The sequence below is a fragment of the Triturus cristatus genome, chromosome 1_2 (assembly GCF_964204655.1).
Source record: "Triturus cristatus chromosome 1_2, aTriCri1.1, whole genome shotgun sequence".
Taxonomy (NCBI): domain Eukaryota; kingdom Metazoa; phylum Chordata; class Amphibia; order Caudata; family Salamandridae; genus Triturus; species Triturus cristatus.
This window is the reverse complement of record NC_140580.1, coordinates 1,065,184,566-1,065,200,508: the sequence shown is the minus strand read 5'-3', so window position 1 is coordinate 1,065,200,508 and position 15,943 is coordinate 1,065,184,566. Positions and strand designations below refer to the sequence as shown.

Sequence of the window (15,943 nt, the reverse complement as noted above, 5' to 3'; positions counted from 1 at the left end):
ATGTTCAGTGCTGTGTGCCACCTCCATGTGTGCCGAGATCGGCACTGGTGTAAGAACAGTGTCTGGTCCGGGCACGCCCTTAGTAGTTACAGTGGGTATAGCTTTAGAACTGAAAGAGGTCACCTTCTTCCCAAAAGCTGAATGGCTCATCCTTTGTTTTACAAGTTCCACCCCTTTACATCTCCTTTTAGCAGGTGGTGGGAGTTGCCTTACTGCTTGTACAGCTTTCCTTGGTTTTTTAGACTTGTGGGAGGTAGGTGGCACAATTTTTGAGGTTCCTGGAGAACTGGATAAATCAAGTGACGAATCAATAATAACTGTTCCAATAGAGGGAGTACCGGGTGCTACACATTCTCTCAACAAAAGTGGTATACCTTCTGTGCTTAAGGTATCGTCAGCAAGGGCTGGTACAGGAATGCAATCATTTACAGGGGTAGCTGTGGAACTGAGCTCAGACAATGCCCTGGTTTTAATGATTTCGATAGAGCGTCTGCGCTCGAGTCGTCGCTCAGCTAAAGAGGACTCGGTTGTTCCTATGAATGGAGTCTTGATTAGATAATTATCCAAAGTACCGTTCATTACGGATCCCAGTCTATCAACCGTGACAGGAAGTGGGCTCGGCACGCTTGTGGTCATAGTTATAACTGTATCAGATGCTCAAATTTCCACGGTAATAATGTAGATGCAACTCACAGTAAGATGTTTTCATAAGGTTCTGCGTCTGGGCAGGGTGCTGCGCCGGGGCCGGTCTCGACGGTCCACGGAGGGCCACAGAGGGCCCGCCCTTTGCCCGGGCTTAGCCCGGCGCCGTCCCGCGCGCGTCCCGCGAAGCGGGTCTGCGTGTGCTTTATGGCGCCTCCTGGCGCTTGTACCGCGTCAAATTGGTCGCGCCGCCGCTGAGGCTGCCGGGAGTTGTAGTCCCGGGGCGGCGACGCGGAAGAAGGAGCTCGATGTCGTGCCCTGAAGACTCTTGGCGGTGGCGGCGATGGTGCCCTGTCTGCAGCGTCACTCGCAGGTAAGTGATGGCTCTAGTGGTCGTCCCCCCGCTCCGCCGGTCTGCCTGTGCTTTATGGCGCCTCCTGGCGCTTGTACCGCGTCAAATTGGTCGCGCCGCCGCTGAGGCTGCCGGGAGTTGTAGTCCCGGGGCGGCGACGCGGAAGAAGGAGCTCGATGTCGTGCCCTGAAGACTCTTGGCGGTGGCGGCGATGGTGCCCTGTCTGCAGCGTCACTCGCAGGTAAGTGATGGCTCTAGTGGTCGTCCCCCCGCTCCGCCGGTCTGCCTGTGCTTTATGGCGCCTCCTGGCGCTTGTACCGCGTCAAATTGGTCGCGCCGCCGCTGAGGCTGCCGGGAGTTGTAGTCCCGGGGCGGCGACGCGGAAGAAGGAGCTCGATGTCGTGCCCTGAAGACTCTTGGCGGTGGCGGCGATGGTGCCCTGTCTGCAGCGTCACTCGCAGGTAAGTGATGGCTCTAGTGGTCTATATTTATATATAAATGGTAGAAACCTGGCTCTGCCTATTGTCCTTCAGTTTTCCTTTCAAAGGACACTAAGGGAAGGGACACTGTTATTGACATGCTTGCACTGCAATGGGGATGGAAAGTGAATACATCATGTCAACCAATGTGCAGGAGAAATATGAGCCTGCTGTCCCTTTCATAATATATTCATAAATATGAACCTTCCTCTCTATACTGCCCTGATAAAGAGTACTCGGTCACGACAGTCAAGTAAGGACATACGGACGGCTTTGATTAGCCGGGCGCTTGCCTTCATGCAGAGATGAATGCTGACACAGACAGACTGAGATGTCGACAGGCTCATGAAGTGCTGTTCTAGCTTGCCCAGAGAAAAAGAAATGGCCTGGTTATGCAGCAAAAAGCTGGTGCTTTGATGATCACATTAAATTGTCAACTTAACAGTCGCCTGCGTCTACGGAGCCTCTCTCAGAAGCATTATTTCAGAATAATGCATGAGACAGCATGCAATTCTTTCTACAGCCGGTCATGTCTGATAGATTGGCTGTTGGCGACCAGGTCACTGTTTATTCTGCACAGGCGGGGCACCAGGGCAGTTTATTAGGGATACAAAAGTGTCCTTGGTAAAGAAACAGAATGGTGCTTTGGGAGACTCTATAATAATAATAAGAAAAACACTGCGGGTCCTCCAATGGGCACAGCTGTCTATTTGATTATGAGGAACTACAATAATCCTTGAAGATAATAATTAAGAACTTGAGAATGTTGTTTTCCTTGACATTCTTTGTACACTAAATTGCCTACTACACTAGCAAACATCTCTTTACAGGGCAATGGTCTTTAGGTACGGCAATCTTCTGAACTGCGAGGGGTAGTGCTATTTGACGTCTGGTGGCATCACAAGGTTGACTCATTGCCTGAGCTTTACCCGCTCAAGCGCCTCCTCTTCGCTGCTGAGGGTGTAGGTGAATGGGCAGTGAATGGAGACTACAGAACCTGCACATGGCTACACATGGCTCTAGTAACCCTGTCTGTTCTCTTCTCCTGCTTCTGGTTTCATGACCTCAGAGACAAGGGTACAAAGGAAGTGTCATGGGTACCAAACTGGCATGCCAGGCAAGGCATTGCTACCCCAGAGTACCTCTAAAGAAGTCCAAGAGTGTTTTCAAACATATGTGGAAGTGTTTTTATATTATTTTTTCACACACCCTGAAATTGTACTTTAGTATGGCAGCCACACTGCTGTGGTAGAGGGACCCTGTTACTTTTCAAAGCTGTACTTTTCCTTTCAACTATTCTAGACTTTAATTTCAAAAGAAAGACATTCTCTGAAACTGCCGTGTTCATCATGTAGAGTTTATAATCAGATAACTCCAAACATATATTCAAAATGGCAATCTGGGAAAGATTGGAAACAAATGTTCCTTTGAATAATAATATATCTGTCCCTGCTGGCATGGGGGAGGGGGACAGAAGCAGATCTGTACTAGGGCAATATTCACTAGGGATCAATGGTAATACACAGTGCTCATTCGCAACAAGTAACTGTGTGTCATGGTCCAAAAATTGCTATTGCTTTGAGAAGTAACGTGACACACAAACTACCTACCAAGTATATCTTATATCGATTATTTAATTTGCTTATTTTGATATTATAATAGGAAAATGTTTATTATGCAATGGTCGTTGACAGTCTGTAGAAAAAGAGTTCATAAATGCCCATTTATGCCGGTTTGAAGGTTGGGTTTCTCTGAAGATGCTGCATGCTACTTAGAAACCACAATTCGTTTGTTAAAGTCAAGGTTTTGTAGCATCTCTCGCTGACAGGGATCCACTTACTACAGACCAATCAATCACTAACCGCAGAGAGAGGAAATTAGACTGACACATGCAATTTCTAGCTCTCCCATTGAATCAAATTCAAAATTTGAAAGAAAGATGTAATTCCTCTGAATATGGTACCACCTACATTTCCCTGCACCAGGTGGCAGGCATCGCTTGGTGCCTGCCATGTAGTGCAGGGGAATGGAAACAGTGCATTTTGAACATTGCGGCGGGTGCTGCAGCCAGTAGCACCCGCCACAATGTTAAAGATAGACTATGCGACCGCCACGGTGGCGATCGCATCATAATATCATGTGCGGGACCGCCGCCTTACGGCGGCCAGTCCCGATCCCCGCAACAATGCCGGACAGACTTAAGTCTGTCTGCCATCGTAATCACCACCTATGTTCCTATCACTTCCATATCCTCTTACACACTGAATGAAGTTTACTAAAACTAGAAGGTTAACTCAACAGGGATAATTATGTATTAGGTATGCTTCAATACCAACAGAAAACTTACCAAAGTCTCTCAACAGTGTCCTAATTATAAAGTACACTCCATTACTAAATGTGAACCCATGCACTGCTACTTTAATAGTTACTATCGATGTTCTTTGTAAAATTCTAAATTCTTTGATATTTTTTAGGGGGAAGAAAGGGATATAGATTGCCCATCGGGCTTCATAGAACATTTCTTCTAAGGAGGTTGGTGCCGTATCTGTAGAATGTTTTCTTGAATGTATATAATGTTTACCAGAATTAGACATGGGTACAGCCTTACCTTCACCCTTCAGAGGAAGAAATGGCTGACTGTTACTGAGCTGTGAATATTACATGTTTGTGAATACCCTAAACCTGCGTGTGTTTGGCCTGAGGGACACACAACCCACTAATGTAGACAGAGTCGTGCAAATATAAAATGGTAACATACCATGAGTAAATCCAAGCACCAATGTATATTTCATGAACTTTCATTAATTAAAGGTATTTAAGCCCCTGCGAAGAACTTACGGGAAACAGTACCTCTGCGAATCATTCCCTATGCAAGTTAAGTTGTTTACAACTGTGCTTTGCAATTAAGTCTCTATAATCGAAGTTCATAACTAATATTTCTTTTTCCATTATTTTAATGTAAAAAACTGGATTGAAAATAAACAATATAAATAATTCTTCTTTTGGGAATTCTCAACCAGATCTAACTGAGAACTTCATTCTACTTCTATAGTAAATGCTGTGCCTACATAACGTTCAAGAAAAATCAGATTAAAACTAATGTTTGGAGACAGACCCTTTTTCAAGACAAGAAGGTGTAGATGGAATAACTTTCAAGTGCATATCTTTCACAAAACAGACCAATAGTGGTACAGATCAAAATCCGAAGTCAAAAGACATATGGTGAACTTTACTGATTGAATCCAGCACTGGCTCAGATTAACTTTACCATTTAAGTTGGACTTTACTGGTGTAAATAGCAATCCCAATTTCACAGAATGACGAATTGTAGGTTTGCAAAAATGAAAATTTAATTTCCAATCATGGAAATTCTACTAGTATCAAAAAAGAATTTGAACATTAAGCAGGTGTAAAACACTCTCATATTATTATTATTGTTACGTTATTATTAGTGCTATGTACTAGTCCACCAAAGCATCTTAGCAATAGGAACAGCTAGAGAAGTAAGCACCTAACACAATTAAAAAACAGCACAACATGACAAGACATCAGAAACATCTAACAAATCCAAAGACAGACTGTGGGCCTGATTCACAAAGGGCCTTCGCCCTCGTGGCGGAGGCCCCCCTGTTGTGCGGGAGTCTCTGCACTTGGGGCAGAATCTCCGCAGTGAGAATTCTCATTGTGGAGATTCCGCCACGAGTACGGACACGCCCACCCGACTCGGTGAGTGCGGAGGTACTTTGTGAATCATGCCCTGTATGTCTAAGGTCGAACCCAGAGATAAGAGTTTAGTGCCATCTTAAACGTATCAAAGTTATGCAAATCACAATCTGATCCTAAGACCCAGTGACTGGGAGGCCCTTCTTCCTGCAGGTCCTTTTGCTCGGAGGAGAGCAGCATTTGCAAAGAGGTGTCTCACCGATGGAAAAGGAGCCTAGTTTTACCATTAGCCCTGTGGACCAGACAAGCCGTCATGAGCATAACCTGCTTTTTTATGGACATCCACCTGAGATTTGTTTGCCATGTGAGACGATATCTCATTTTCATAGTCCCATCACTATTCTCACTGCCATGTTTTGTAGGCACTGTAACTTTTTAATTAAGCTATTGGACAACCCTTATAGATGGTATTACAATAGTCGTGATGAGCGAGGATGCAAGCTCCAGCCACTTTACCAAATTTCTCCACAGTGGGAATCAAATTAATTTACCTCATAATTCTGAGGAGTGTTGACCAGACTGCCTGTATTTGAAGGAAACATTAAAGCTGCTGGTCAAACAAAACTACAGATTTTTTAAATGTGCCCACCGGAAAAGAATGTGTGCCCTCACGTTGAGGCCAGAAATAAAACCACAGCTCAAAATCCCACCTTGGTCTGAACGCCAATTGCTGCAAAAAAAATTAGTGGTCTTTTGGTTTTGGGTGAACAAGAAAGAGTTTTTCAGCCTTGCTATAGAATCTCAAAGGGCAGTTGAGCATCATCTATCTATAGTCATCACTGTGCGAGTATTCACTAAACTATGCCATCGTCTTAAACTCATACTGCAAATGAAAACCCTGTTTTCACCAAAGGCTGGAGTGTGTTTCCAAATTGTTGTAAAAGCACCTATATGTGATGGCAACTCATGGGAAGTTTTTTATCTGCAAAGTAAAATACTTTCTCTGTGAGGACCAAAAGCCCTATGGTGCACTTTTACCTTACATTGGTAGATATGTCAGTATGCCAGTTAATGTACGTACATAATTCTGACAAAAGTCGACGGGGTATATTATCAAGGGTTGGCGATAACATTATCGCCGCTTTAGCGTCCGTTTTCGGGCAAAAAGCGGTGATAATTTTATCGCATTATCAACAAGGACACGCTAGCGCGTGTTTACTTGCCTTAGCGCCCGTTGTCAGCACGCCTCGCATTGTTAATGCGATGCAAAGGAGGCATGCCTGACAAAACTCCATGGGAAAATAACGCTAACCCAGCTCCGTGATATCATCAACGAGGGGTAGCGATATTCGAAATCGCGTTAACTATGCCTTAACGCAGGAATTTAATGTCTGTTAAATTCCTGACTAAGGTATACCTAACATGGGAGTTGGATTGTGTGGCTAAGACCAGAGGGCCCTATCATCAACCATATCGCCGTTTTCCACAGAACATCGCTGGAAAACCAGCATTGTTCCATGGAAAACGGATATATCCCTTCTATCGCTGGAATTTTATCACATCGGTGATACGCGTTGTTAATAACGCGCTAACCGGGCGATAAATTCCAGCGATAGACAGCGATAAATAAAAAAGCACAAAGCGCGCTTTGAGATATTTATCGCCGTCTATTGATTATATGCCCGGTCCTCTTTAGAATTCAGTGTACACATGAAAATTTCATTTTTTGTCTGGGATTTGTAGAATAAGAAAAGAGGAGTAAATAAAAAAAGAGATCCTTCTTTTCAAAATGTTCTGTTAATTTCTTACTAAGAGTAAATCTGGAGCTGGAAAACTATTTCTGCCCTTTATGTTATTTTAATGTTTTCAAATTGAACCCACTGGTGTGAAACTGATGTTATGGGAAACTGTTTTTATATTTTTTAAGTGCTAAATTCCCCTGAATTATATATTCAGAACTTCCCTTGCTCCTTCATTCCCTGCTATATCTTCAGCAAAACTAGACTGCTCGTCTTGCGCGTAACCCCAATCACGGGCCAAGATCCATTTCTTCATCACTCCACAACAGGAATCTTGGCAGCAACTTTGGTTACATTTGTTTGACAAATAACTAAAACAAACCTGTGGAAATATGTTTGCACTGTAAAAAAAAACTGTTTACAATCAGAGAGTGCTCGAGCGCAAGCGTGGCAGCCCCCACAGGGAGCCCTCCTTCCTTCGAATATTGGGCTCCCCCTTCCAGAAAGACACACCCTGAGATGGGAATCCTGGAACGACCCTGCTCTCCAACATCTGACGTCATCGCGATCTGCTCCGGTTTGTCAGTGTGCGTGTCAAGGACACAGCGAACTGTAAATCTTATCTTAGCCATCGGGTTTTGGAGAATGAAGTAAGGGGAATAAAAGAAACTTAATAAAAACAGTCAAATCGTTAGTTAAGTAACAAGCTACACACCCTTGCGCCTTTCTCGCCGTTTGTTCCTGGGAATCCTGGAAAGCCGATTGAACCCTGTGTTATATGGAGGAAAAAGTTTGTGTTAGGACTGGAATACATTATAGTGTACATTGCATGTCTGAGTGAGAAACGTGTGCGTTAAGAAAACAAGCATTGGTCACCAATACTTGAGACTCCAATGACAGGCCGACAATGAGAAACAGTATGAACAATAATAGAAAATGAGAGAGGAAGAGAATGTTGGAGGAGACAGACAGAGAACGAGGGAGCAAACAACAGAAAGAGAGGGAAGAAGAACAGAAATAGTAAGTGAGAGAGAAAAAAATGTTGATGAATAATGTAAGAAAGTAAATAGGGGAAAGGAAGGAGGAGTGAGAGAATACCAGCGCTAAGAGAGAAAAATGAGAAATAAAAGAGACAGCAAAAGAGGGAGGAACAGAGTGAAGAAAAGAGCAAGACAGATATAAAAGAGAGAGCTTGAGAGAAAATAGAAGACATAATGAAAGAGCACCCGAAAGAGAGGACGAGGGAAAGCCAAGTGTGACAGAGTGCATTAGAAAAAGAAGGCGAATTAGAATTAAAAGATGGCAGAGTGTAAAACAACAAGAGAAAGAGGCGGTTGACAGGAAATAATGAATTGCAAGTGATCAAAAGCAGGAGATCACAGAATAGGACGAGACAGTGAGAGATAAGAGTAAAAGAGACTGTGACTGGAAAAAAAAGAGCTGTCCTTTAATGGTAGGAATTTGTGGCAAAATGGCATTTTGCCTATAGGAGAACATCTTCCACTGTTTTTTTCCAGAGCTGTCGTAATTGAGCATTAACATAATCTATCTCTGGGTTCTTGTTGCTTCAGGTGCTGGGATAACCTCTCATGTGATTAGTGCGCTCTACAAATCGACACAGCATAACATAAAACTTGTACCTTATTAGCATAAAATTAATTTAAAAAATGATGAAACGAGACGAGTGGTAGTGGGAAGGCGGAGAAAGTAGGACTTTAATAGGTGTAGAGAAAATGGCATTAGTGAGATATTGAGTGTTAGAAGGCAAGAGATTAAGTAACAAGGGAGCCATGGTGTGGTAAAATCAATTGATGTAAAGGGAGACACTTTTAAGACATGTGTGGTGAGTGCTGGGTGTGTATTTCTTTATCACGCATTTGTTGTTACATGCTGTTACCTTTGGTCCTTGTCTCCCGGGATAGCCTGGTAATCCGGGCACTCCGAGCTTGCCCTAGAATAAAAGAACAATGGCCGGTCACACTTATGGTCAAATAAAATAACAATTCATATTACTTCTGGAATTGGAAGGCTTTAAAGTTAGGCTGAGTGCCTAGAAGCCCTAAATGGGGAAGAACACTTTTGCATCATTTTGTAACATAGCAAAAAATTACGCAAAAGTGGCACAAGGGGCTTGTAAATCTGCCCTATAGTCTCTTGTCCCTAAAAGGGAGCCTTGTCACTTCTAACAAAGTATGAAACCCCACCCTGCCAGCAGCGGTGCTGCACTCCACCAGTGCCATCTGACGCCATGAAGATGGAGTGGGGGCAAATAGCACTGCAGGCTGCTTCCACTTGTGTACACTTGTGCCTAAAATAATTGGACATGGTGAGTGTAAACAGGGTTTGTGTCCTCGAGTATGTAGCCCCACAAACACAGCAGTGAGCGCTACTTAAGCTCATCACCTCCTAAATCCTAGTGTGCAAAGTGGTGATAACCGCGTTTGTTCCTGTTGTTAACATTAGTGCCAGGGACTCAATGCCTTGTGCGTCCTTCCAGGCGTTATTCTTTTTTGTTCAAGTTTATCTCCATGGGACTGGATCAGTGACACGTGACAGTGGTTATCCACTGATTAGATTCTGCAAATGATTCACCATCGGTGCAAGCGCTGTGTGCAACCTGGAGCACACATCACCATCCCCTGCCTGTCTGTCTATTGCTATGGCCATGGGTAGTTAAATGCATGCAGGATAACCTGGGAAACAAATGCAGGGCTCCGAATGTACCCATGTACCTTTGCTTACCTGTTACCATAGATACATCTGCTTAAAGATTACGTGAAGCTAAATTCGTCCAAATATTGTAATCTTCATTGCCCCAAGGGCCAGTAGATAGAAGAGTTTGAGTACACTTGGTAGCGCCACCAATTGGGGGATGTCATTGAAAAACAGGCACAATGATTGGGCTCACAAACAAAAATGAGTTGGACTGAACACCCACAAAACAGATCATTGAACACGGGTGAACTCAGAAACAGGTGGAGGATCTACGGTGAATTACTAAATGAGCATCGATAGATTTGAGAGATTCTTGCCAATCAAAAACAAATAGCAATGCACTTATTTCACTAACTTCTACTTCGAGTAGATATTCTGACTAAATTATTCTTTGAGTAGCTATTTTATATGAGATGTAATTTAGTAGCTATTTGTGATTATTATTCTGAGCTGTAGATATGTAGTCATTTGTACTTAAATATTTTGTGTAAACTGTAATTCTGTTAATAGTTTGTTATGCCTTATTTTATGTATGCTGTAACTCTGTATCTCTTTTGTAATGCATCTCTTTGTGTAAGATGAAATTCTGTAACTATCTGGCAGCCAATTATTTTAATTGTGCATATAAAGGAGGACAAAGCAGTAGAAGTCTTTCAAGCACGTAGCGTGGCACCTTACCTTCTCTCCAGCCGGACCGAGTGGACCTGAATCTCCCGAGGGACCACTGCGACCCTTTGGGCCTTCAGGGCCGTCCTCTCCCCTTGGACCGAAGGGACCAACTTCGCCCTGCAAACCAATAAGAGAAGATTAAGTATTCCCAATCAAAAATGACTATACAAGTCTAAAGCCACTTGGATCTCATCTCTGCAAATTTCTAAAATGTTGGTTGATTAAATAAGATGTCTTTAAGAAGAATACATTCTGCTGCTAGATATGAAATGGCCAAAAAGCGAGAAACTGCTTTCAGAAAATGAAGAGTGCTGGACGGATTGACTCCTCATTTAATATGTTGGGGCCAGGAGTACAACTCCTTTTTGTGGCCACAAACACTTCAAGTCGCAAACTCCAATGTTTGCAACTGCAAAAGGGCTCCCTCCCTTTGCATTAAACACGTTTTGCATGTTGGAAAAGACTTTCAGACTCACAAAATGGGTTTGTAATCCATTTCAAATCACAATTATGAGAGAGAAAGAAAGGGATGCCCCCTCCGAATTGTGAGTTGCAATAGTATGAATCAAGAGTTTATGACAACTATTTAGCTTGCAAAACATTGATCAGTTACCCACACCTCGAATGACATGCAAATTGAGTTGGAAAGGGGAAGGTGTCCCCGTGAGACCTTCCTTCCTCTTTGTGAATTTTGTCTTGGGGGTGGGAAGCTGACAGGGGTCCAGAGAATAATAAACTGATCAAACCTATGGCATCTGAAATACCTTTTCCTAGTGGACCAATCAAGCCTATGGCTGTTAAAATTGATACCTATCCACAAACTTTAATACAAAGTAATATAAATCCACTGTTAAATGTCTATTGCCTTTAACATATGCTTTTCATAATAAATACATCAGCCCTACTGCCCTTTATAGTAACATGTCTTAATAAACAGATAAAGGCAATAGCTTTGATGATCGGCTTGCTGTGTTTTGTTGATCGTATAAGGTTCGGGGACAGCTGGTTAGTCAAGGCAGACTTAGAAATGCATGTAGATTAGCCTAGCCCTGGCCATCCCATACTGAACTCAAATACACAATTGCACTCTGAAGTCTAACATAAATGATGGAATGGGAAGGGGACCAGTGCTGCTGCCAAAGAAAAATAAATACTGTGAATTATCTACTCATGTAAGACACTTTAACAGCATTACAGTGCCACATGTGTGCCCCAAATATTGATACTTCATGAGTGCTAGAGAGTCTGTCCTAGGCAGCCACACCGCTGCTGGCTCAGACAGCTGGATAAAAATAATACCATCTCCATGGTGGGGAAGCGCGTTTTTCTTTAGAGCTCACAACTTCAGCCAATTTAAAGATTTCCTCCTGTCCATGAACATGTGGGTGGAGCAAAAGCCTCTCTGTAGCAGTCCTGAAAGCTCTTTTCCAAGTTGATCACATAAGGTCAGGCGACAGCTGTGCCGTCAAGCCAGACCAGAAAATGAGTGCCTTTGAGTTAGATAGCGTATTTTAGACTATTGAGTTTGTTGTATATATTACATAATCAACCTTATTTTCTGAACTATTGATCAGGTGGTGGCAGAAAACACTGCTTCATTCTGAGGAGTCAAACTCCAGTGGCTGCTAACTTCCGTTCTGTTAAAAACTCATGTTTTATAGTCTCCTTTTTTATGTTAGTAGCAAAGAAAATAATTCCCCATAAACATTTGATATTAATAATAGCCAGTGGAGAGTCAGGCTTAATTCTGAACTCAGAAAATAGACAATACTCCATTAAAGTATCAGACAACTTGGACCCTGAAGCGATAGGACATTCGGTCTAGTATCTATGCTGCCCATTCTGGAAACAGGCCACTTGAGTTTCTCAGATTAACTTTACTAAGTGAATTGGGGGAAATTGGCTTTGGTCGCTTACTTGTACATTTTATTGTTGCTCTTGGCAAAGTAAAGTAGTTCACTTCAGTTTTTAACTTTATTGTATGGTTTTAGGCAAATAAAATGTGTCCTGTTACTTATTTTCCCTTTCTTTCTCACCTTGGATAACCAAGCTTACTTAATTGATCTTTTTATTACCGTATTACCTTATTGTGTGAGCATAGGAAAGTTCCATTACTTTTTTTAAGCGATTGTTTGATGAGGGGCACAATAAACGAATGTCCATTAGCTGAATTCGTTGTATGGTCGGATGCAAATAACATTCACTGCATTACTTGTGAGCATTACTGTGCAACTTTGGACAAATAATATTTTCTCTTTTATTTTTTCATTTTACTGTGTGATTCTGGACAAATATCCTTAGTTATCAAATACCACGAGAACTTTGAAACAGGGTAAATGTAGAGTTATATACAAGAGGCAATAAATGCATTTAAGAGCCCGCTCATAGTGTGCAACACTTTTCTTTACAATGTGATTTTAATCCCAGGTTCATGCAACATCCCAATGCTTACTCTGTCTCCTTTCAGGCCCATGTCACCTTTAAATCCTGGGAAGCCATCCTCACCCTGTGGAGAGAGAAAAAAACATATATGCAAATCAATTGGTGCAGTCGAAAAGCAATTTTGGCAGAGCGCGACATCTCCGTGGCTGTCACGCGCCTAGCCGGTGGAAGCAGCACCGGTGGAGTTGTACCGGGGAAGGCAATGCAACAGTGTGGGACACATCTGAAAGCATCACAAAACCAGGGCAAGTCTGTTGCCTTGGAAACCCATGTGTGCTTTGTGCTCTCTGGGAGGACTATTCTTAGTATGGCTTGTTCTTCTAATGTGGAAATCAGCGCAAGCCCACAAAGAAGACTGCACCGCTCACACGGCCAACCTAAATGTGCCATCCAATGTAGAGAAAAATAAACAATTCTCTTTACCTATGCTGTATCTCTAACAATCACCAACAATAGGCATTCTAGAATGTTCATTTGTTTGAATATATCAGCTGGGGCTGTGGGATGCCTTTGTGACATCAAGCAGCGGATGGTTCCTTTAATAGAGAGTTAGATGAAGGGAAGGAGGGGAAAACTAGAAAAATTGTTGTCAAACCAGGAATGCCACCTTCACCCTACTGGGGCAAAAATAGTAGAGGGAACGCCCTCAAGAGAGTCTTACCCGTGAGTGTCTTCAAAGACTATGAAGTACGGACCAACACGCTGGCCCTCGTTTAGATGTAGTTAGAAGTTTTCAGAACTCGAGTAAACGTGCTGTAAGAGCCTTACTACACATTTAACATTTTTTTACAGCTAAAATAGTGTGTGGTAATACCACAATCCAGCATAGCAAATATGTGTCCATTACCATCAGCAAGAAACCACCTTCAATAAATGCAGGCATGTTATTTTCTCAAGTTTTTCCAGGTTTAAAGTCCATTCAATGCAAGTCTGTGCATGCTGTGTGTGATAGCGCAGTTACAAACTTGTGGGTATATTGAACATTTTCAGAGAAACTAAACAATTGATTCAATCACAGACTTACAGTACATATGCAGATGATTAGAGTGTATTATGCAGTCTATTCTCATTGCTGAGAGTGGGATGGGCACAAAGTTAAGAAATAGCATATTACACTCTGTGCATCTGCATGCATACTTTATGGCATGACCTTTTCTTCATGAATATTTGTTTTTTAAAAAGTTATTCAACCGAAAGAGTCAAATTCAAGGAATAAGGTATAATCACATAGAAGATGCACCATGACAATAAATAGGTTTTTTGCTATGTAAAGTTATGGTAACATGCAATCCCTGACGCAATAAACACTAGCCTCTAGCACCACCTTGCACTGTTGGTGCGTCACTTTTTTTGGGCAAAATGGTGGTGCTTCATTTGCTCCATATTTACAAAGTGGCGATGAGTCACATTTCATTTAGATGCATCAGTTTTTGTAGCGTCGAAATCGGCTGCATTGCGTTTATTTTAAATATATGCAAGGTAGGCGTTCTGCCGTAAACTGCCCCGTAAAACTGGTGCAGTGGTATTAATGACATTTTTGAAAAGTGATGCATTGTTGGAAAGCAGCCCGCTACACTTGTAATACTTCAAAATCCCTAAGCCTTTAAAACTCAGGCGTAGGAATGACACATTGAATGTTGCAGAGGAATGTGACCGGCTGAAGTGACTTGAAACAATGTAATCTGCAATAAAGGCACATCCCCTCAACAGGTAAGTGCACACATAAGGTAGGTAACACAATACATCACATATTACACACCATTAATGACTTATGTCACACATACGTAGGCATAGTGGTGCACACAAGTACACTATGCCCACTTGTATGCGTGACATCCAGGACCAATGTAATAGAGTGCAAGGTGAGTTTTTCACCTTTTGACACTCTAGTACATTGGTCCCCATACAGTAAGCTACTTGTGTCAGTCAAAACTGATACATCACCTCTTTTTTTTCTCATTGCTGTAGTTGCATCAGTTTTATGGCCAACTATAGCAATGCTCCACATTTGCGCTGGATGCCTTGCGGCATCGTTCCCATGAATGCGTCAGAAGTTCTGACATATCCTTGGAACCTTGTGCCATAGAGACCCGTATTGTGAATATGGAGCATCCATGGCGCCATAACATATTTTGAGACAAACTGAAGCATCGCTGCTTTACCACAGTGATGCGTCAGTTCTTGTAAATGAGGCCCTGAGCATCCCCCGTGTACTTAGATGTATTTATTTATTTATTTAGAGGTTTTATATGCGCTGGCTGGACCAGAAGTATCAGAGCGCTTTACATGAGTATAGGATAGTTACAGTCACAAGAACAAAAATCAGCAAAAATCAATAGCAGGGAATAATAACAGGTTACAAAAGAGAGACAGATTGAAATTATACAAATACAGGTATAAGAGCAGTAGCAATTTACACATCTAAAAGGCAAGATAGGAAAATGGGATAAGGTTAAGACTCCCAGTATTTGTTGAGGAGGTACACTTTGAGGTCCTTTTTAAAGCTGAGATAGGAAGGGCTGCATCGCAGGTCTTTGGGGAGGGCATTTCAAGTGCTTGGGGCATTACCGGAGAAGTACTGGGATTGATGGGATTTCGTACTTCTCAGAGCACGTGAACTGCCCGCTATGCAGAGTTTGTTGGCGAGGAAAGGCTGAGTGTTTTGGTGGAGGATTTTGGAAGTGATGCAAGCAATTTTGTAGGCAGACCTGCCTTCGATAGGGAGCCATTTAAGAGTTTTGAGGACTGGGGAGATGTGGTCGAAACGTTTGCAGTCGGTTATGAGTGTGGCTGCAAGGTTGAGAACAGATTTGAGAGAAGCTAGGTGGATCTTAGGGATTCCGGTGAGAATGGCGTTGCCGTAATCAATTCTCGAGAGGACCAGGGATTGAACTACTAGTTTAAAGTCTTCTGATGGAATGAAGGGCTTGATTTTTTTGAGATGGCGGAGGGTGAAGCTTTGATGTGAGAATTGAGATTAAGGTTATTGTCAATGGAGATATCAAGAGATTTGATTGAGTTGGACAAGGAGAGAGAGCAGTTGAGGGCATTGAGGTCAGAGATCCAAGTTTGGATGGGGAGCAGGTTGGTTTTAGGGGAGAAGAGAATGATTTCAGTTTTCTTAGGGTTCAGTTTGAGATGATTTATTTGGAACCAGGATTTAATCTTGGCGAGGGTGTTGTTAAGGTGTAGGATATCAGCATGGGTTTTGATCTTGTAGTACAGTTGAGTATCATCAGCGT

At 42.5% G+C, this 15,943-nt stretch overlaps 1 protein-coding gene across 2 annotated transcripts in view; it reads right to left on the bottom strand.

Annotated features, from left to right (window-relative positions):
- LOC146868662 (collagen alpha-1(V) chain-like) overlaps positions 1–15,943 on the bottom strand; it is a 469,251-nt gene that overhangs the window by 90,820 nt on the left and 362,488 nt on the right. For both annotated transcript variants that reach the window (XM_085612768.1, XM_085612776.1), the window contains exons 29-32: positions 12,712–12,765; positions 10,269–10,376; positions 8,773–8,826; positions 7,591–7,644 (exon numbers count right to left, since the gene is read on the bottom strand). In XM_085612768.1, coding sequence (XP_085468894.1) covers positions 7,591–7,644; positions 8,773–8,826; positions 10,269–10,376; positions 12,712–12,765 — 270 coding nt within the window. The remainder of the gene's footprint in view (positions 1–7,590; positions 7,645–8,772; positions 8,827–10,268; positions 10,377–12,711; positions 12,766–15,943) is intronic.